Source organism: Pleurodeles waltl, chromosome 6 (genome assembly GCF_031143425.1).
Source record: "Pleurodeles waltl isolate 20211129_DDA chromosome 6, aPleWal1.hap1.20221129, whole genome shotgun sequence".
Classification (NCBI taxonomy): domain Eukaryota; kingdom Metazoa; phylum Chordata; class Amphibia; order Caudata; family Salamandridae; genus Pleurodeles; species Pleurodeles waltl.
In genome coordinates, this window is record NC_090445.1 from 1,517,405,146 (window position 1) to 1,517,427,478 (window position 22,333).

General features: G+C 43.6%; 1 protein-coding gene across 2 annotated transcripts in view; it reads right to left on the reverse strand.

The window, feature by feature from the left end:
* Positions 1-22,333, reverse strand: part of VWA1 (von Willebrand factor A domain containing 1) — a 285,476-nt gene that overhangs the window by 106,051 nt on the left and 157,092 nt on the right. For both annotated transcript variants that reach the window (XM_069241052.1, XM_069241053.1), the window contains exons 3-4: positions 11,622-11,900; positions 6,852-7,130 (exon numbers count right to left, since the gene is read on the reverse strand). In XM_069241052.1, the coding sequence (XP_069097153.1) occupies positions 6,852-7,130; positions 11,622-11,900 (558 nt within the window). The remainder of the gene's footprint in view (positions 1-6,851; positions 7,131-11,621; positions 11,901-22,333) is intronic.

Consider the following 22,333-nt stretch of genomic DNA (forward strand, 5'->3'; position numbering starts at 1 on the left):
TATAGATCCCACAGAGAGAATGTAGAATTATAAAATACAAAGTACACTAACCAGAGCAAGCATCAATTGTGCAATGTGGTCCAATGTGAAAAAACACATAGAAGTGAACAGATGTCAAATTTTATGTAGGCAACAGCTTTAATTATGCGTTTTTTAAACACAGACATATATAATTAATTGAAAATGGCAAATTGTTTTAGGTCACAAATAATTTGGGTGCTTTGGTGTCGACGCGTTTCAATTATTTAGAAATGTTGAGTTTTCCTTAGGACCCTGAGATAGCAGGGACATTTGAATATACGATAGTCACATGGTCCTAATCATATCAAGATACCAGGATGTGTGAATGTTCAAGGGACACCATAAAGTGTGATGAGTAAAATGTAGTCACTCGGTAGTGCTTGGAACCAAGTGGTAGAGCCATAGGCGATCGAATTGCCTTGCGAAGCGGTGGTGCTTCTACCTCGACTTAGTAGGATTCACTGGTGGAGTCAGTGACAGTGCACTACTCTCCGCTTACTGCATTGGACTGTTCCAGCCAGTGATACACATAATGAAAGCTTTGCCTGAACATAAAATGTGTCATCTGTTCACTTCTATTTGTTTTTTTCACTTTGGAACAGAGTGCACATTCGTTGATTGTTCTCTTCAGTGTAATTTGTATTTTGATAATTGTATACTTTCTCTGCAATCGGTAGATAACTGCACTGCAAAACTTTGTCTGGTCTAATGAAAGCACCATTATGGCTAAAGTGCATTAATGTTTTCATTGCATTAATTGTATGCTTAGAATATTTTTCTTTGCTTATCGATAAAGTTTGCAGGAATTAATTCAAGGAGAAGCACTGTTTGAGTATGCATAGAGTGCCTGGGTTCCCTCTGTAATAAGGGCTGCTCTTGCTATATATGAAATACTGATACTTTAGTGAGCACAGGACATCCAGTGAAGGGCAGGTAGTTTATAACAAGAAGACATCAATAGATGTAGTCTTCAGGAAAAGGTGATTGTTAGAGGCTATAGTTGATTCAAACCAATATATTTATTGAAAAATAAAACACATTGTTGGCTGGAAATCTTAAAACTGCCAATGGGAATTCTATAGACTACTAAGAAAATTAATCATTAAAAAACTTCAGGATCGACAGGTAAGCTATGGAGTTATGTGGTAATGCATGGCTAAATTATATGGAATGGTTTAATGAATTCTGTTGCACAGAAAATACATATTTTGTAGGATCTTAGCAGACTAAAGTAAACTTTTGTAGCACATTCGTGGGCATTGATTTCAACGTGTCATGACATTTTTATACACTTAATTACAGTTACAGAATGGATCAGATGTTTTCAAGAAAATGAAGATTGTTTAATAAAAAAATATACACACTTTCAAAAGATAAATATCAAAATGTTACCTATCAACCAAAGCTCTGGTCTCAAATAGAAGCAAAGAAACTCCCATTCCATTCGAGTAAAACTAAATCTAGAATACATGCACACTTCTGCCTTCAGTAGTGCACAAGCCAACATGTATACACAGCTTGTAATACAAGGTGCACTTCATTTATTCTGCATATGCCAGCTGTGTTCTCAGATCTGCCTTTTGAAGCCCAGACTCGCAGAACAGTATGCACATTACATACCTAACATTTAAGTGGACCCGCAGGAAGTATTTAAACATGTAGGACATACAAAGAAGCAAAATGTCTGGGGTTCTTCTAAATTCAGACTGCTCTCTAACAATAACCATTGTGTCAAGACTATTGTGCGAAATCTGAAGTTACATCAACTGTGAAACAGTACATTTTCATGAAAGATTATGGATCTTTCTGCCGCGTTTGAAGTATTGTAAAATAGGCTGGATTGTGCTACTGAAGAAATAAAGAATAACAGTCCAGCGATAAACTATGAGCTAGATAATACGTGTGTCATGCACTCCCACTGAATAGCTGAATATAGTGGTCTGCACATCTAAGGATACCAGTTAATGTTTGCATAGTATCAGGAACGGCATTCATATGAAGTATTCTTTGCAACGTTTGATCCATTTGCGTTAGCAATTTTTTGGGTTGCTTAAATCGTCTGATTGGACAGAAAATGCTGCTGAATCATAACATTTCAGTGGTTCATACTAAAACTTTGATATAACTGTTATATCAGGAGTTGTGCTTGCAGCAGTAATGTACTCGATCACTGAAGTGCAGCAATCATGAGCTCTTGATTTTTCATGACCATGGGGTGGGTTTGGACATAAGCAAATTAGCGAATGCATGTGAGCGTGGGCTGTACTGTTTGTGCCCTGGAAGGAGCTTCCACAGTGGTGAAGGAGAGGTCCTCCCTATTAAGGCCAGTAGTGACTGTCCGCAGGCGTAGAATGCAGGAAGCCTACCACCCCTCAGCCGCCTGTCTGACTCAGTCAGAGAATAAGGTGCAGCGCAGGCTGAGCCATAAATGGTGGAACTACCAAAAGCAGATCTTTGTGAGATGCTACATCAGTAAACAGTTAATCCAAACATAGCAAATTGATTATTTCCCAATTAATCCTACCATGCTATTCAAGAGTAGATGCTGCTAAATCACCCATGAGAACCACCACTTCTGATGATACAATGCCTTGGAGCTGGAAAGGAGCTAATTGCTTTGAAAACGATAACACGTGGAAGGAAACCATTCCACACCTATTTATTTATTTAGCAGCTACATATCGCGATCAGAAATGCTGCACAAAAAGACAGTTTTGGTCTACAGCTTACATATCTCAGTTGGCAGATGGGTGGCTATCATAGACCAAAGTCAATATGGGCTGAAGGTGCTGTTATGCGAAAATCAATACAGAAGACGGACTGTCATATTAATACCTGAACTGAAACACACGCATGAATGCATGAGACCACATGTCGAGGAGAAGGACACTGATTTCTCTGGGCTCTTTTAAGCTTGTGGAATGAAGATCATGCCCCGGTGACTGGTGTAAGTGAGATGGAGGCAGGGTTCTAGAAAGCAAAAGGATCGGGACCTAGAAGCATCACGTGGGCTGGGCAACAAAGGGCGGAATCAGGGCGCCAAATGTTTTAAAAAACATATTATCAGTAGTCAGTCAATAACTATGGTATGATTCAAGAAATGCTTCAGTCCCCAACCTGGGCATCATCATAGGCAAAAGGAGCTGAGACGATATATTGCATTTGGAGACTTGAAAGTGATAATATATACATCAACTAGAAAAGTGCCACATAGGTCACATTTGTCCTGGGCTCATTAATCCCCTACATGATAGCTACCCAGAGACCCCAAATCATGGCAGACTTCCTGGGCCACCGTTGTCTGGTAGAAACAACCTTTACAGCAATCATACAACAAATTGTCATATGAAGCATCAAACAAGGGAGTATCCAAGTGCCCCGCACCCTGGGTATGTCACGTTTGGTGACCATTATCTCCACATCACATAAGATCTTGAATTATCTTGATTGAGACTCCCTCTTAGCTGTTGGTTTCATAATCTCTCGGTCTAACAATATTCTTCCAGTGCGATTCCAATTTAAATGTTTTCATATCTCCTCCACATGTCTCCGAGTTTTCATATTCCAATAAAGTCCTGTTTAGGAAATCCATTCAACTAGTGAAGGCCTCTAAGTAAATCCCTGTTTATAGTAGTGCCCCACTCATAATAACATCACGTCACTCCAACTTCTTCACACAAGTGTTCTATGCTATAATTACCTGTCGGTTCTGGTTGTCCTTCTGGAATTCCTTCCTATGCATCTTCTTTGGGTAGCCCCAGTGGCCCAAAAAATGCCTATGTAGTGGTATAGATGATTCTTGAATAAAAGATCATGTCTAATCATTTAGATAAGAAACAATGTCGTTGTTTCTACGATTCAGGAGCTTTATATCCCCATTGTAAACACTTCTGTACAATGTTGTCAACAAGAGTCTAGAAGTGCTCTCATCCCATACCACTGTCTATAGGACAGATTTGACCTTGAGAAAGACGTCCTGAAGGAGATAGAGGAGTCTGGAGAGGTTGTCCTCCAAGAGGTGAAGGAGTTTGGAGACGTTGTCCTTCACGAAGTAAAGGAGTCTGGAGAGGGTGTCCTCCAGGACATAAAGAAGCATGTAGAGGTTGGCCTCCAGGATGTGAAGGTGTCTGGAGGGGTTGTCCTCCAGGATGGAAAGGAGTCTGGAGAGGTTGTCCTCCAGGAGGCAGAGGTGATTGGAGAGGTTGTCCACCAGGATGGAAAGGAATCTGGTGAGGTTGTCCTTCAGGATGTAAAGGAGTCTGGCGAGGATGTCCTCCAGGAGGTAGAGGGGTCTGGAGAGGGTGTCCTCTAGGATATAAAAGATTCTGCAGATGTTCTTCTCCAGAAGGTAGAGGATCCTGGAGAAGTTATTCTCCAGGATGTTAAACAGTCTGGAGAGGTTGTCCTCGAGGAGGAAGTGCAGTCTGAAGTGGTTGGTCATCTTGTCGAAAACTGCACAGCACATCAACAAGAGGAATAGTTTCTACCAATGTGTTACATCATGCCTGAAGCTTGAGAGGGACTGTAGTAGGTTATGAAATTATACATAAATGGGGTAAAGCAGGTATTCCTCAGAATCTGAGGGTAAGTTATATATGTATCATATGATGATTCTGTCAGGACATAATTCTGTCCAGGTAAATATTACTGGAAAATAGGCTAAGCATAGTCCTCGTTGTTCCCCAAATAATGGGAAAAAAGAAAAGAGTACACCTTTTGCAATTAGAAAATAAAGCTATATCCATGAACAGAACATGTTAATGTATCCCAAATGGGTGTTCATGGAGCTGGGCTTTAAAGGTGCAGTTCTCGTGAAGGTGGTGTACTATAATACAAACAAATATTTAATCACAAAACACACAAGTGCTTTCTAGTTTTCCTCCTCACATGGCAGGCTTGCCTTTGGACATCCCTGCTGGATGTGCACAACAGGGCTGCATACTACTGTGCTGGAATCATCTCCCCGAATCAATCAATCAGTTTTTGTAAAGCGCGACTACTCACCCGTGAGGGTCTCAAGGCGCTGTGGGGGGAGGAGTCTCATTCGAAGAGCCATGTCTCAAGGTTCTTCCTGAAGATGGTGAGCGACGGGTTTTGTCTGAGGTGCAGGGGGAGGTTGCTCCAGCTCTTTGCTGCGATGGAGGTGAAGGATCGTCCTCCGGCTGTGGTTTAGCGGATGCAAGGGATGGTGGCCAGGGCCATCTGGGTGGAGCAGAGGGATCTGGCAGGGTGTGGAAGGAGATGCGGTGGTTCAGGTAGGCTGGACCTGCGTTGCGTATGGCCTTGTACGTGTGGGTGAGTAGCTTGAAGGTGATTCACTTCTCGACCGGGAGCCAGTGGAGGGTCCTCAGGTGTTGGGAGAAGTGTTCTCGGCGTGGGAGGTCCAGGATGAGTCTGACGGCGGCGTTCTGGATGAGTTTTAGTGTTTTGATGTTTGTAGTCAAGGTGCCAGCATAGAGGACGTTGCCGTAGTCAAGCCTGCTTGTGACTAAGGCGTGGGTGACTGTCCTGCGACAGTCTGCTAGGATCCATCTGAAGATCTTCCAAAGTTTGCGGAGTGTGTGCCAGCAGGAGGAGGCGACTGAGTTTACCTGGCGGGTCATGGATAGGGAGGGGTCAAGGATGATGCCTAGGCTGAGGGCGTGCTCAGTCGGTACAGGGGGGGGTGCTGAGGGATGTGGGCCACCAGGAGTCGTCCCAAACTGAGGTGGTATTTCCAAAGATGATGAGCTCAGTCTTGTCAGAGTTGAGCTTGATGCAGCTTTCTCCCATCCTTGTGGTGACGGCTTCTATTCCTGAGTAAAAGTTCCTTTTGGCTGTGTCCAGGTCTTCGGTGAGGGAAATGATGAGTTGTGTGTCATTGGCATATGACACGATGTTCATACCGTGGCTTCTGACGATGGCTGTGAGAGGGGCCATGTATTCGTTGAACAGTGTGGGACTCAGTCAGGATCCTTGGGGGACTCCGCAGCAGACCTGTGGGTCTGGATGTGTAGGGCACGAATCTGACCATCTGCGTCCTCCCGGAAAGGAAGGAGTGGATCCATTCCAGGGCTCTTCTGCGGATACGTATGTCATGGAGTCTGGTGCATAGAGTGTTGTGGGAGGCCGTGTTTGAAGGCTCCTGAGAGGTCGAGGAGAATGAGGCTGCAGTGTGGGTGTGCTCTAGGAGTAATCGGATGCGTCGGTAGCTGCCAGGAGGGCTGTCTGCGTGCTGTGGTTGCTGCAGAAGCTGCACTGGGAGCTGTCCAGGGAGTTGTTGGCCTTGATGAAATTCCGTAGTTGTGCATTGATTGCTTTCTCCAGTACTTTGGCAGGGTAGGGTAGCAGCGAGATGGGCCGAAAATTCTTTAGTAATAGTCGAATAAGGCCCAAGTAGGTAGTGGCATTGAATGCAGACGTAAGAGGTAGCTTGAATGAGTACAATGGACTTTTTGAGTCGACCCATGTGAGGAAGTGGGCAGTAATATCACTGTTTCTACCCCTGCAAACAAATTCTCATTTCCTTTGTTTTTCATAGTTGTTTTGCTCATAAATAGGGCAGAAAATTACTTCCCACCCTTTCCACTGCCCCCGAAATTAAATAAAGTGGGTTTGTGGGAAATAGACATCTTAACCAACTTTCAAACACACAATTTACAGTTTTTCATTCAAATTGCAAAATAGTTATTTTCTAATTATGGAGTTTTGTAAGTCATAAAGGAAAACATAACATAGACACAAACTAAAACATAACCCTTTCTGGAGTGTCTCTTGTGTTTTCTGTGGCCCATGCATTTCACCACATATTTTTGGTCAGACAGGACACCATGGAAGAATAGGATGATTACCTTTTAAGGTAGAGACCTGAATGGTTTGAGGGCGAGCATACAGCTGATTGGAATCGAGGATCAGTGTTACATTGTAGCTGGTGCCTGGTGCTAGGTCCTTCAACACCACTTCGGTCTGGTCCCCAGCCACCTTCACTTTCATCTTCTTCTGTGGTTCTGCCATGGTTGTGTATTCCACCACATAATACCCTGTATCAATTGACAACAGCTTTGGCCACGTCAGTCGAAAACTTGTTGTAGTGATGTCCTGTGCTTTCAATTTCTCTCCCCAGATCACCTCTATAAAAAAACATAAGAAAAAACACAAGGACTTTTTAAAACACACTTTTTGGCACTGACAACCTCCAGTGACTTAGGCCTTTCAGAAGAGCCATCTTCTCAAAACCTGGATATGGAGCGAACAGTGTTTCCAGTTCATAGTGCCCAATACTTACTTTCTTTTCGTTTCTTGACACGTGCATATCATACTGTTCCCTATTGCCTAATTTTGAATCACTCATCTTTATCCAACAACTGTCCATTACTTTCCCTATTTAGGGTGTAAGTTGAGGAATGCACCAAGTCACTTACCGCTTTATGTTAACAACTCACAAATCTGCTATGATAGTAGTAGCATTTGCCATGGTCCTCCCCTCCCTTTCCAGGTAGGGCTGTGTGACCTAGGCTGTTAACTCACGAGCACTTGTGGTCCTGTTTGGTGACTAGCAGAAAGAGCCCTTTCCTGTAATACCTTAGTAAGCAGGGGGCTTCAATGAAAAGCCTGATGAGTTTAGCAGATGAAGAGAGTCTACAACAAATCAACATACATAGGCCCTCATTATGACTCTGGCGGGCGGCGGAGGCCGCCCGCCAGAATTCCGCCCTCCGTAATACCGCTCCGCGGTCAGAAGACCGCGGAGGGTATTATGAGTTTTTCCCTGGGCTGGCGGGCGGTCTCCAAAAGACCGCCCGCCAGCCCAGGGAAAAACTCCCTTCCCACGAGGATGCCGGCTCGTAATAGAGCCGGCGGAGTGGGAAGGTGCGACGGGTGCTGTTGCACCCGTCGCGTATTTCACTGTCTGCAAGGCAGACAGTGAAATACATTTTGGGGCCCTCTTACGGGGGCCCCTGCAGTGCCCATGCCGTTGGCATGGGCACTGCAGGGGCCCCCAGGGGCCCCGCGACTCCCCCTCCCGCCATCCGGTTCCCGGCGGGAGAACCGCCAGGAACTGGATGGCGGGAGGGGGAGTCGGAATCCCCAAGCCGGCGCAGCAAGCTGCGCCGGCTTGGAGGATTCCTTGGGGGCAGCGGGAAACCGGCGGGAGACCGCCGGTTTCCCTTCTCTGACCGCGGCTAAGCCGCCGCGGTCAGAATGCCCCGCGGGGCACCGCCGGCCTGTCGGCGGTGCCTCCGCGTCCAGCGGCCCTGGCGGTTACAAACCGCCAGGGTCGTAATGAGGGCCATAGTCTTGAGAAAAAGAAGCCTGTTATGGAAGGCAGATGCATCTAGGCTTCTAGACCGTTCTATTTAAAGGGGAAACAAAAAAAGGATTAAAAACTAGAACAGAGGATTTAGGAGTACAAAAATAAAGAAGGAAATTGATAGGCTCAGTGGTGAAGTCATATACTCTGGGTAGAAGCTAATCACTAAAAAAGCTTCAACTAATGCCAGCGGAATTATTCAACAGTGGAATTTGATTGGCTGAATTATGTGTCACGTTAGACAAATTTTGTGGTGTTTACCAGATAACAGAGCATTTATGCCTCCATTTCTGTGGAATTATTATATCCTATTTAGACATCGTGACATATAAGTATAAATCTAAACGGCGAGCTCGATGCTTTGGAAAATACAGAGAACGCCTAAGCAAGAAAATTATAGTCATTCATCTAATACTATTCAAAACTTTACCCAAGAATGAAGACTGTTTTTTTGCAGCAAAGAATATAAGCACCGTGGTAATAGTGTTCGCCTTACTTCCCACAACAAACATGATGCAATATTGCATACTACAGAATGCAAACAACATGGTTATTATGCGAATGTCTCAGTAGGAGGCACTTTCAAATTCAAGACATCTGAACTAAAACAAGATGTAAAATATCCAGCATTTTAAAATCTGACTACCTTGTGATTACTGGCAGCATAGACATGAATGCTCATCGAAAGTGTAACAAAAATGTAGTTAAATATGTAGGTTGTTTGTTTCCTGATTAAAACAAAAAACAAAAACACTTCCCAATCTTTAGGGTCCTTTTATTCATTTGGGAACCATAAGTGCCTCCCACCCCCTCCACCTTTAATGCCTAAATGCAATAAGAGAAAGATAAATGGTGGCCAGCTAATTCCTGTATTGTTAGGAGCTGCATTTCATTCCATATGTAACGTGTTCCTACAGTTGAGTAAACAATACACGTTTTTGATCGAAAATGTGCAGATTGTGTAGGAGGTTGAAGCATATGGTAAATGTGGACCGTCGAAGAGTGTGTAACATTTACTGTGAGTGTTGATCACCGACTCTAAGCTCAGACTTTAAATATGGTATCCCTATTCCAGGGCATGCTAAACCCAGTTTTGAAGATCTATTGGATCCTTTCGAGTTCTTGCACAATAGAAATAATAGAGAAGTTATGTGTCCTTATGCAAGCCTGCCGTTTTATCTTCTTTTTAGGCACCAACAGTGTAGTTCTTGATGCTACATGTCTTGGGAAGTGCTTTTGTGCCTCTTATATTAAAAGCAGATTCCTCTAGCACTGATTCCCAGGCCCTGCAGGAGCCATTCTACTCCACATTATACCATTATAGGCACACATTCTACAGTCACCCATTGTTGGGTAGACATAGAGACCAGTCCTATGCAAACCAGACCTGGTCATGCTTTAATAAGAACACTCCATCATGAACTACCACACCAGGTCTCATCCAGGTGGGATGACGAGCATACTTCCAAACCAGTTTCCCCTATAGGGCCTCATCACTGAGGTCCATCATCAGTCCACTGATGCAGTGACCATGATGGCAACCTCTAGGCAGCTAGGCACAGGCACATCCATTATATCTCATCTAGTAATACAGAAAATGATGGATAAATATTCTAATTATTCTTATCCATGGGAAATTGCTCATGCGGCATTCCAGTCAATTTGTATTTTTCCCGGTCCATTTATATTTTTCCCACAGAGGCACTAAACATACTTCAGCCATAAAAAAAGCAGTCCTAGTCTTGTTCTGATACAGTCCACTCTGAACTGTCAAGCCGGGCACCTCCAGACAGGAACTCAAGCAACCTAAGACTGGGTTTGACCTGCCTGACCTCATCAGTGAGGTGGAGCTTGAGTTAAATCTCACGGATCACTGACAGAATATCGGAAACACAAATATTGTGTGGCTAGAATATTGTGTCAGAAATACTGAGGACCAAAATATTGAGAAGGTAAATGCAAATAGGTAAGTATAGATTTACTATTCTTAACTCCACATTTATGTACCTTCAAGATATATATATATATATGTATATATATATATATATATATATATATATATATATATATATATATATATATATATATATCATCAAGGTATATATATATATATGTGGAGTTATATATATTAAAACTTTATTTACTTATAGAAACTTACCTTCACAATATTTTGCACTATGATATTTGTGTTTCTGATATTTTGTCTAAATACCAATCTAACAGTGAGCAAGAGACCTAAATCTGGGCAAAGCCATCCTGCTTTGAGTGTCTCACTTAGAAATGTTAGCTAGCAGCTTTTTGGCTTTGTCAGTGCTTATTTTGTTTTGCAGAACGTTATTGTTTGGGGAAGCTGCTGGGCCTTCTTCAATCTGAAAAATAAAACATTGGATAAAAGTGAAAATAATGTTTTTATTTCAAGAATCACACATTGTCATAGTTGTCCCTTAAACTTAATGCAGCGTCTTCCTGTGGATGTGCTCCTTGTGAAAGTGCAGAATGCCAGCACTTACAGTGACCCAGTGTGGTTTGAAGTTGGCCGCCCAGTGCTCCATGCTGTTTGCAGCGGATGGATGAATGGCACTACAACAGACCAACGGGTGAAGTGGGTGACCGAAATCCCCCATCTATAAGTATTTTAATAATATATATTTCTTAGTAAAATCGAGAGGCATTTTCTAACACCGGACCTAAAACTGAATGCCTGAAATAATCTCAGCTATTAGTAATAACTCAGGTCATCTTCCAGACCCTACTTTTTTGCCGATGACAGAAGGCCAGGCATGTGCAGATACCCAGGCCTCCTCCAGCAGGGACGTGCCAAATATCTCCGACAGTCATCAAAGGCATAACAGTCAGGTGGGCGTGGGAGGTCAATGTGATTTATCCTAGCTCCCTCTTCCTATCTGTTCTTACACTCCTAAGTAGGACAGGAAGTTACTCCCTCCCTCTGATAAGGTCCCATATCTCTATACAGATCTCCACTAAACTTGTAAATTTGTAAATGTTTTTATCAACTGCGACCGCCCCACACCTAATGCCATCCCTGTGAATAAACCCTCACCCTTAATTGAATTGGGCGTTGAAGAAATTAAACCTTCTCTACCTAGTTCACAAAATATACAGCTCTCCATCCAAACATGCATGGAGGTAGCTGTAAGTTAAATGTGGAGTTTAGCAAGTCACTGGCAAGAGTAGAGAACGGATACATCACTGATAAAGGTCAGGGGGCCTTCTTGATTCACCGTAGGGGTCCCTGCGTTTGCCGTATAACCCTGACCTTATGTGCACTGCAGAAGTGTTGGCTGATTACCTTTCAAGGTAGTGACTTTTATATTCTGGTGGCGGATGAACTGCTCGTTGGACTCTGGGATGAGTGTGACGTTATAGGAAGTGCCAGGTGTCAGTCCTCTCACCAGCACTTCGGTCTGGTCCCCAGCCACGTTCAGCCTCAGCTTCCGGTGAGGCGCTGCCGTGGGTGCATATTCCACCACGTAGTACCCGGTACTGATGGAGAGCAGCCTTGGCCACGTCAGGCGGAAACTTCTCGGGGTGACATCCAGTGCTTTGAGCCTCTGTGCCCGGATTACCTCTGAAAAACACGAGAATAGGGAAATTTTACCTTTGTAGCCACTGTCCACACTGCTCTAGGAGCTTTAGCAACTCTGACCTTTAATTAACCCCTTTACCCTAAACATACACATAGAGTGATAAGTGGACCCAGCTGCAACTTTCACAGGCATTGATTACAAGTGGGTTTGTGATTTTGGAACCCTCTGGAATTTATACGTGCAGGGGTTGGAATTAAGAGTTGTGAGGGCGTTTTGCCATCAGGTGCTAAATGTGTGTGTTAAACCGTTGGGAATTCTGGTGTAAATCTAGCTGGAACAAGCAGATCTGTGCAGTTTTTCACCATTGTGTGGAGTCTAAGGTCCTGATTTATACTTTTTGGTGCAAAACTGCACTAACATAGTTTTTCACCAAAAAGTTTAGCACCGGCTTGCACCATTTCTGTGCACCAGCCGGGAACCATATTTATTGAATGGTGCAAGTCTGTGCCACGGGTAGGGTAGCGTAAAAAAAATGACATTAGTCGGGTGGCGCTAGCAGAATGGAAGAAGGGGTTTTGCACCAAAAAATTACGTTAGGCAGGTTAGAGTAAAAAAAATGACTCTAATCTGCTTAGAGCCATTTCCTGACGCAAAACCATCAATATCACAAGACTCTTGTCTTAGAAAAGACAGGAGTCATGCCCACCACCCAAATGGCCAGCACAGGGGACTTGGGTCCCCTGGACATGGCCATTGCACCCAGTGCCATGTAGGGGGTCCCATTTCAGGTCCCCCAATGGCACTTAAAAAAAAAAAAAAATTACCTATACTTACTTGGGATTGGGTCCCCCAACCCCTGCTGTTCCTCTGGTGTGGTTGGGGTGTTCCTGGGGTCTGGGGAGGGCACCTGTCGGCTTATTCCATGGTGTTCCACCATGGAAATAGGCCCACAGGTCCCCTAACGCCCGCCCTGAACCAGGTGTTAAAAAATGGTGCAAGGCAAGCTTTGCACGATTTTTTGACCCCTTCCCCCTCCCGTGTGTGATTTTAGCACGGGGTATAAATATGGCGCTAGGGCTATAGAGTCATTTTTTCCATGGGAACACCTACTTTGCATCTCATTGACGCAAAGTAGGTTTCCACGTCCAAAAAATGACTTTAAGTCCATAAATTTGTCACTAGACGGGTCTAGCGCCAAAGTATGAATATAGAGTTAGTTTTGCTCTGAATTTGTGTGAAACAAAATGATGTAAATTCGGCGCAAAACAAGTATAAATATGCCCCTAAGTCATAATAGGAGTAATTATGTGCAGAAATACGGTCAGAATGGGAACTCCAGAGATATGGAACCTCAGCACATATTTAGGAGCAGGTCTACAAGAAAGTGGCACATCGGTCCCAATGCGCACTTTCCTTGTGTCCCCTACCTCCATCTAACGACACCATGGTTGTGCCATATTTATAATACGGTGTACCATGACGGTCGTTAGCACAATAACGTCAACATTTTTTATGCTATTGGAGCACTTTGTTGCACTAGTGTCAAAAAAGTTTAGGCTACTATGGGTGTGTCATTTTAACAGCTGCCTCGGGCAGATGTTAAAAATGATGGAAAAAGTGGCGCAGTGAAATCTTGTAAATTTCACTGCGCCATTTTTTCGGGTCTTCCTGTGTTGGAACGCCCCCTTGCACACATTATGCTTGGTGCAGGCATAAGGTGGCAGAAGGGGTTGCAAAGTGGCGCAATGCAAGCATTGCGCCACTTTGTAAATCTGGTGCAGGGAAAAGGCCACCCTTACGCCACCATAGCATAAAAAAATTATGTTAGAGCAACACAAGGTGGTGCAAGGGGCTTGTAAAAATATGCCCCTTAGTCCTAACTTGTAATCAGGGCCTAAAAATGGTTCACTCGCAGAAAATGCATGAAAACAAAGAATGTTGATTATTTGCAAATTGCTGCAGCAGTAAAGTGAAATACAGCAATAAGATGCATCTACATTGTTCTCCAATGCACAACTTTAACACCCGTATTACAAATGGCCTGGTAAGTAAGGCAGGGTAAGATCTGCTGTGGAATTACTAATACTGCATAGTATTAATGAAAATGCGTTGGGCCAATAAAAGTTTACGTTTTGGAAAGGATATAACATGCAGGAATCAGTATTTCTCCACCAATCCTTGTTATTTCCCATTTTTGGCTGGAATTTTACTGGAACCCCATGGCTGGATTGGGGATCTAGAAGCAGACCAGGCAAAAATGCCTGTCATCCAGTGTATGGCAATGCGGTGTTACACAAGGACCATGCCCAACGCAATTAATCTAGCTTTCTTTTTCAGGCATTTCTGAAGTGGAACAATATCCAGTAACCACAGTTTTTTAGAGCCCTCAGCTCTTGTTCCTAAAGTTAACCAACAACCCAGCGACATCTTCAAGCTTCCCTTTTTCATACCCATACATTAGGTATGCCTCCTCTTTTCTCCAAAACTCGATTGAAATACATATTTGAAGGAGGAATTAATAAGACTGTTTAAATATCTTCAAACCTCTTTGGGGTGTGACACAGAACAGAGGACCAGCGATATAAAAGTATTTTTCTGCAAACACCCAGATTCGCAGAATCGGGCCATTTACAACCAGAAAAATGCCTTTTCAAATGTAGAAAATGCAAATTGATAAATTGTTACAAACTTGCATTTTGCATTTGCGAGTTGGCATTTGAAAGAGGTGTGTTTAGAGCGTGCTTTACAACATTTTTTATGGAGAGGGTATAGAGTTCTGTTTCACTATTTTGGATGCAAGAAAAACACTTTGCAGCTCATTATTGTTTTTCTTTTAATTTCATTTGGAGGTATGCAGCAGGGATGGATGTAAGGGGTATTCATGATATGTGATGGTAATTTATTTTAATTTTAGGACTGGTGCCCTGCTACTGAATGATACAGCTTTACTGTTTGCACCATAAGATGAAGGATCCCTCTTAAAGCACCAGCACAGATTGTGGAGGTTTGGTAAAATCAAACAGGAGATTGTGCAGAGCGTGAGTATGGGCATGCACAAATATGAGATTGCATCTGTGCGATGTCCCTTTGCCATGCCCACCTTGAAGCATTGGGAGTGATTCAACTGAGCATGTTTGCCTGACACATGTTGAATCCTGGGCTTCGTGTATGCTGTGTGCCCTATTTGCACTTGTATAGTCCCAGACCAATGTTGACGCTATTTGTGTGATGGAAGCAGGTGACACTGTACCAGGCCACTGATGCTTACTGGGCCATAGCTGTGCAGTGCATGACTGATGGTTGCAATGATGTTGGCTAGGATGCACCTGATTTACGAGAGGAATTGATTCACATTCTGCAAATGCTTTACTGTTTTACAAAAAGGGTTTTGTTTCTGAAACTTTATAGTTAAATGGAGTGCTGTGTTGTATAATTGAACATTCAATGACCTTGCAAAAGTAACCGAAAAATATTAATATGATAAAGTAATCATTAAATGCTTTGCCTCATGACGGATACAGTTGAGGTTGGGTAAATATGGCTTTTACTGTGAAATGTACATGACTTGGAAGTCATTGTAACTTTGTGGTGCAGACATGGATACCTGATGACAGACAAGTCGTTTAATGAAAAGCGTTTTGAGAATAATTTTCTACCATGTTGGACTTGCAGTTACTATTCTTTTATAGCTGTAAAATGTAGTTGTGTCTGAAGTCAATGTAACGTTTGGCAAATGTTGCAAATACTTATATTTTTAACTTAAACAATAATATTAATAGTAGTCAGAGAGAGCTTAGCAAATTGCACACTGCTGTGTTCTCTTTACAGTACCCTGTAGACCCCATGAACCACATCAGCTCCTGATGATGGTACTTTAAAATGAAATGATTGAGAAGGAAATGTCAACACTCCTAAAGCTCGGTAGGGCATTATACTTTTAAAATCAATAGTGGAGTGGGCCATAATATTGCAACACAAGCAGTGTCATTCTCCTGTTTGGATCCTCATGCCCTCGGGCATATTTCCCATTTTGGAATTTTAAATTGTACTGTTTGTAGTGTATGTGTGTTTTTCAATGGATGAGTGGTGGGGTTTTTGTAACTCTGTTGCAGGCACATTTAGGGTTTTTCTGTGATATGTAGGTATTTGATTATACCGTAAATTAGATAATATTGTTTTTGTGTGTTTAGTTGCTATCTTTTGATTTTCACTTTGTTCTCGTTTTCAATTAAAGTTAAGTCGGTTTGTTTAACCCATTAATAAATCCATGTAATGTCCAAGGGATACTTTCTTGATGGTAGTAGCCTTCTTAACAGCAGAAATGTGACCATGATTCAAAGGTATTGTGGCTGCCTGACAAAAAAGCTTGGGTTTCCAAAAAGCAGAGCAATATGCATGGTATCTGCTGGTTGAAATATACTCCTAACCTCAACAGTAACCAACCTGAAAGCTGCATTGAGGGCTGATTAGAAGACTAAAGCATGGAGATGCAGTCCTTACAATTTCCCAGAAACAAGAGTGGTCATATTTTAGGAGCTACAACTGCTGGGACGAATGGTGGGTGGACCTATTGATACACCCCTATTACGAGCTTCAAGTCACCCTTCCATCACGTGCATTATAAGGGTTCTCCATGCAACCAGGGTCTCTTGCAGGGTCAGATATGATTTTTTATCCACCAGTCACTTCCTTGGTGGGCTGTGGTCCTTGGAGGTCGGTTTTGAAAGTCTTTGGCTGCCAGTCGTGCCTCTGTCACTTTCTGCAGCTCTGCAGGTTAATTACAGCAGCACAGGGAAGTTTCAAGAGCGAGAGAGTGAGACAAAGCGAGGTGGGACGTACAGAGAAAGCGATCGGAGAGATAGAAGATAGAGAGGAGAGAAAGAGACAAATGCAACGGATAGAAAGAAAGAGATTGCACGAGAAGACGAAGGGAGTAGGGAAGGCCAGTCTGATCACTTGACTCAGGAAGGATTCTCCTACCATTAGCATTAAAGATAGTTTGGTTTTGTCCATATTTTTACTGACCATGCTTAAGGACACATACTAAAGTCCTGGCGGCCAGATTACAGAGCAATTGCATTGGTCCTGGTGAAAACCATTACCACCCCCCTTCTTTTTTTTTTTTAAAGCACTCTAAGGGGCATATTTAAGAAAAGTGGTGCTGCACGCAATGCAGCTCTACTTCCCTTGCACCAATTAGCATCCCCCCCCCCACCGCCACATGTGTGCATCATATTTAAAATACGGTGCACCATGGCGCAGGGGAGGGGGCAAAAGTGTAAAATATTTTGACGTTATTGATGTACTGTTCAGATTTAATACCAGAATTTTGCTTCTAACCCTAAACAGTACATAGGGGCCCATTGTAACCAATGATGTGCTCCCTTTTAACGCCTGCTTTGAGCATGCGTTAAAAATGCCAGAAAATGACGCAAAGAAATCTCTTTGATTTCTTTGCGCTATTTTTTCGGCAACCCTAATGTGGCAACTGCCCCCTTGCATACATTATGCCTGGCGCAGGCATAATGTGGCGCAAGGGGTTACAAAGTGGAGCAATGCATGCATTGTGCCACTTTATAAATATGGTCTGGCATTTTTTGCTTTCTAATGCCACATTAGTGTAAAAAAATGACGCTAATGCGTCGTTAGATGGCGCAAGGCCCTTTTAAATCGGGGCCTAAGTGTGCTGAAACATGTTGGCAGATACAGGGGGATATAAAACATGTTTTTACTCCCCTTTTATTTTTAACTTTAGCAGGATGAGATCCTTATACTCATTACCTGGTGTACACAGATGACTGTCAAAGGGGACGTACCCTGGTTTATAACCCTTTTCTCCTTTATAGTGAAGACATATACTAATCTCGGGTTGCACCATTTGAACTACTTCTTTGAAAACCTAGGATGAAACCTGCCTAGGTTGGAATTATTGTTATAGTAGCATTTATTTCTTTATCAAAGCCTAGGGACAATTTTACCAGATTCACTAGAGTACTTTTGAATCCTTGAAAATACAGGTGATGTTCAAAAAATAAATAGGGAAACCATTAGTCGGATTCTTTTGGGCGAGATGTTCGGCATTTACGGGGAAAGCATTTCTTGAGTGCATGTAACAAAAGTGTCACTAGGGCGCGCTATTGCATCAGCTATGACCGCAAGCAAAACTCGCTAGGTGCTTGATTAGTATTTACTTTGGGTGCACGCTTCACGATCTCAGGAAAAACGATCCATCACGTTCTCTCTTCAGCACCATAAAAAGTCAACATCTCCATTCATCATATAGCTGTAGGTAGGGCTAAGTAATAGGCTACCGTTCAAAGGCCATCACGCGACAGTTCTGCCACGAGGAATCTATGCTTCTTAAAGGGACGTGCACGGTACATAAAAAGTAGTTATGGCCCGGAAGAAAATATGAAATGAAGGATTTTAAAGAGTGGGATTAATAAATACGGACAGTTGCAGAACGTGCGAGTTACTAAATATAATTTTATGGTGTTCTATACAGATAAACAGCCAACAGAGGACTTCCTTGACACCTCAACTCTTGTACTGCATTACACCTCAAGGGTGAAGTAAAATTGTTGACGATATGTGTTTATAGTGCGGCACGTGACAGTGGAGAGACCCTGTGTGCAAATGGAAAAGCTGACAACTACACTGGTTAGTGCAACGGAAGGTAACTCGAGGCCAAAGGAAATTAAATTGTTTACTTTGTTGAGCACGAAATTGGTAAGACCTTGAGCAGTTTCAGCAATTCACAATGAACCGGCCTCACGTCGTATAAAGTAGGTGACACCGGAGAGTGTGCCTGTGGTAACAGGAAAGGAGCTATAAAACCAGGAGAACGCGCTAAATTGCCAGCCAGCGGTGGTCTCATAGAAGAAGTACTGCAAGCACAACAAGCACTGGCAAAGCCAATAGGCTCACCTATGCAAGAGCTCTCGGATTTCCAATGTTTTTTAGTAATGTTGTACACCAGCATGGCTGCTGTTCAACATGGCTAAAAATTAGTGGCACAGAGGAGAGTTACATGGAGTGTCGTAAAGTGGAATGGTGAAGAGTGGAGTAGAATGTTGTAGAGTGGAGTGGCAGAGAGTGTTGTGTATAGGAGTGGCATAGTGTGGAGTGTTGTGAAGTGGCATACACTGGAGAGGCATAGAGTAGAGTGAACTGGTAAAGAGTGCATTGGCATAGAGTATTTCAGAGAATAATGCCGTAGAGTGCAGTGGCATTGAATGCAGTGTCATCGAATTCAGTAGCTTACAACGCAGCGCCATAGAATGCAGTGGTGTAGATTACAGTGGTGCATAGTAGAGTGCAGTGCCACCGAGTAAAGTGGTGCAGAGTAGAGTGGCGCAGAGTGCAGTGGAGTAGAGTGCAGTGGTGTAGAGTGGCATAGAGTAGTGCAGAGTGGAGTGGCATAGAGTTGAGAACTGCAGAAGGCAGTGGCATAGAGTAGGCTAGAGTTGTATACAGTGCAGTGGTGTAGAGTGCAGAGCAGAGTCAAGTGGCATAAAGTGCAATGGCATAGAATGTTGCAGAGTAGAGTGTCATAGAGTGGTGCAGAGTAGATTATAATGCTGCAGAGTGCAGTTAGTGGCATAGAGTGCAGTGGTGTAGAGTAGAGTATTGTAGAGTGGAATAGTGCATAGTAGAGCATTGTAGAGTTCAGTGGAAGAGAGTGCTGTGTTGCAGAGTAAAGTGTCAGAGTGCTGTGGTGTAGAGTGGGGTAGAGTTATGTAGAGAGCAGTGGCATAGAGTACACGGATGCAGAGTAGAGTGCAGTGGCATAGAGTGCAGTGGTTAAAAGTAGAGTGGCATAGAGTAAAGTAGCATAGTGTGAAGTGGTGCAGAGTGGAGTAGAGTGGCATAGAGTGCAGTGGCATAGAGTAGATTGTTTCAGAGTAGAGTGAAGTGGCACAGAGTGGAGTGATTTAGGGTAGAGTGCAGTTGCGTGGTGTTACATAGGGAGTAATGGCCTATAATAAAGTAGTGTAGAGTAAAGTCACAAAGAATGCAGTGGTACAGATTAGATTAGAATGACGTACAGTGAATTGGCATAGAGTGCAGGGGCATTGAGATGAGTGTTCCAGCGTAAAGTACATTAATGTAGAATGTATTGGCATAGAGTGCAGTGGCGTAGAGTGCAGTGTTGCAGAGTGGCATAGAGTGCAGTGGCACAGAGTGGAGTTGTGCAGAATAGGTTGGTGTGTCCTAGACTGGAGTGGTGTACAGTACAGTGGGGAATAGTGCGATGGCGTAGAGTAGAGTGGTGAAGATTGAATTGGCATAGAGTAGAGTGATACAGGATAGAGTAGAGAGACGATGCATGAAGTGGTATGGAGTGCAGTGGCATGGAGTGGAGTGGTGCAAATGTTCAGTGGCGTGGAGTGGTTCAGGGTAGAGTGCAGTGGTGTGGAATGGTGCAGAGAGAGTGGAGAGGTATAGAGTGAAGTATGCATAGTACTGTAGCACACTGCCATTACAGAAACACATTTTCAATTGAAATAACCATTACATTTTCACAGACACACAGTTTTACTAATAAAACTATACAGTGTGCAAACAAAAACGTGTGGAAAGTGCATCACCTGGTGTAATGATTTGTTTTGATCATATTAAAGTATTTGTTTCCAACACACTTCAGAAATAACAAAAATGTGCTTCATTTCTGTTCCTAATTCTGATATATTCTGAAATACTTACACAGTTCTGTCACGCCGCGGCAGCCGCGGCGGCTGCAAGCTCGGGCCGCAGCGCCGCGGCATTTGGGGAACACCGCGACCTGCATGCAAGCCGCGGGGGAAGCCGCGGCTTGCAGACAGGCCGCGGGAGAAGCCGCGAGTCTGGCCAGGGGTCGCGGCACTCGCCGCACCACATTCTTTCGTTTCTGCCGCAAGGGTAGACGCGGCAGGAGTTGAGACCCCGAGTGGGTCTCAGACCTGCCGCGCATAGCGCATTTAGTGCGCTTTACACTTTAACATCAAAGAAACCTTCTTCTTCACCACTTACCGGTCACAACAGGCAAAAGCCGGATACCTGCACATGGTGGTGTTTTTATGCATGCCTTTTCCCTTTCCCAGCATGCTGCTCACTTCCTCTCTTCCCAGCATGCATTGTTTCTCTCTGTTTGGACGCATGTTCTTTATTCACTGTTATACTCTTTTCCCCAATCCAAGATGGTGGTGTTTCTACTTCCTGTTTGCTACTTCCTGTATAGGGGTATATAAGGGGAATTCAGCTGCTTACTCATTGCGTTGCAACACTCCTTTGGTGGTAGTCACGCTCCGGCTGGTATCCTCTTTTGGATCCAGTATTTCCTGACCTGTCTTCGTCTCCAGTTTTCCTGTACTCTCGGATCTTCAGTTCTAACGCCCTTGTGTCCTCCTTCCGTTTCAGGGAGTTCCTGTTGGAGGTTTTTTACCCTTTTGGGGTTTTTCCTCTGGGACTCCTTCTGGAGGGCACGGACTGTAGTGGCTTGCTATTGTCAAACAGCACCGTAGCTACAGGAAGGGGTCGCCCCTACCTCGGCCAGAGCAGAACCTGCCGGAATCGGGGTCGTTCCCCAACCCTCATCAACTTGGACGGTAAGCCCAGTGAAAACCATGACAAGTTCCTTTAAATGTTGCTGTGTGCAGCTTTCCTAACCCCCAGTATCCATCAAGATTATCATATAAATCCTACCATTTTGAAATCAGAGAAAGAAAAGTAAACTAGCATCCTCAGAAGACAGCGCTTGACATTTGACCTCGGTGTTTGAATGTATAGCAAATGTGGCCAGATATGAATTAGATTTAAAGGCCTGTTTACAGAAAGAGAGTTCATGGAAGATTACAGTAAGCACAGTTTAGGCAATGGGAGGGATAAACTGATCCAGGAGAACGTAAAGCAAATAAAGCCAGCAAATATAAAGCCAGAAATGTGAGTTACAAACCACAAGGCCAGTGGAAATCCCAGGTGGATTGAATTCATGGATCAACTTTCTAAAAGTCCCCAAGATGTCATTAACAACCAGACAGCTGTGCTGCTTGGTAGGCTGTGACCTAAAAAGCAAGCATTGGCATCTTTGAGACTGATTGGCTCTGGGTTTTTGGGCATGTGGTGCGTTCCAGAGGAGGACCACTTTGGATTTTTGGAGATTGACCCTCTTTCTGGTAGCCTCTTAAATCTTGTTGGTCAGAAGAGTCTTTGTTGTGTCAGATTTAGGCTAGCTTCCATTCACCCTTTAAATAAGGGATAACAACTTCAGGGTCCACAAAGCACTGCACACATTGCCCAAGGCAGGAAGCGAGGATCTCAACAAGCCTGGGGGTGGTGTTGTCATGAGGCCTGTGGGTAGGGGTGCTGGAGCAAAGGCAGAGCCAACACCAAGGTAAATTTGATTTGTAATGTTATTCACGTGTATTGGAGTCCCTGCTGACTTTTTTCCACAAAACATGGGCCTGTCCTTGCATTAAGCAATACTGGACTGCAC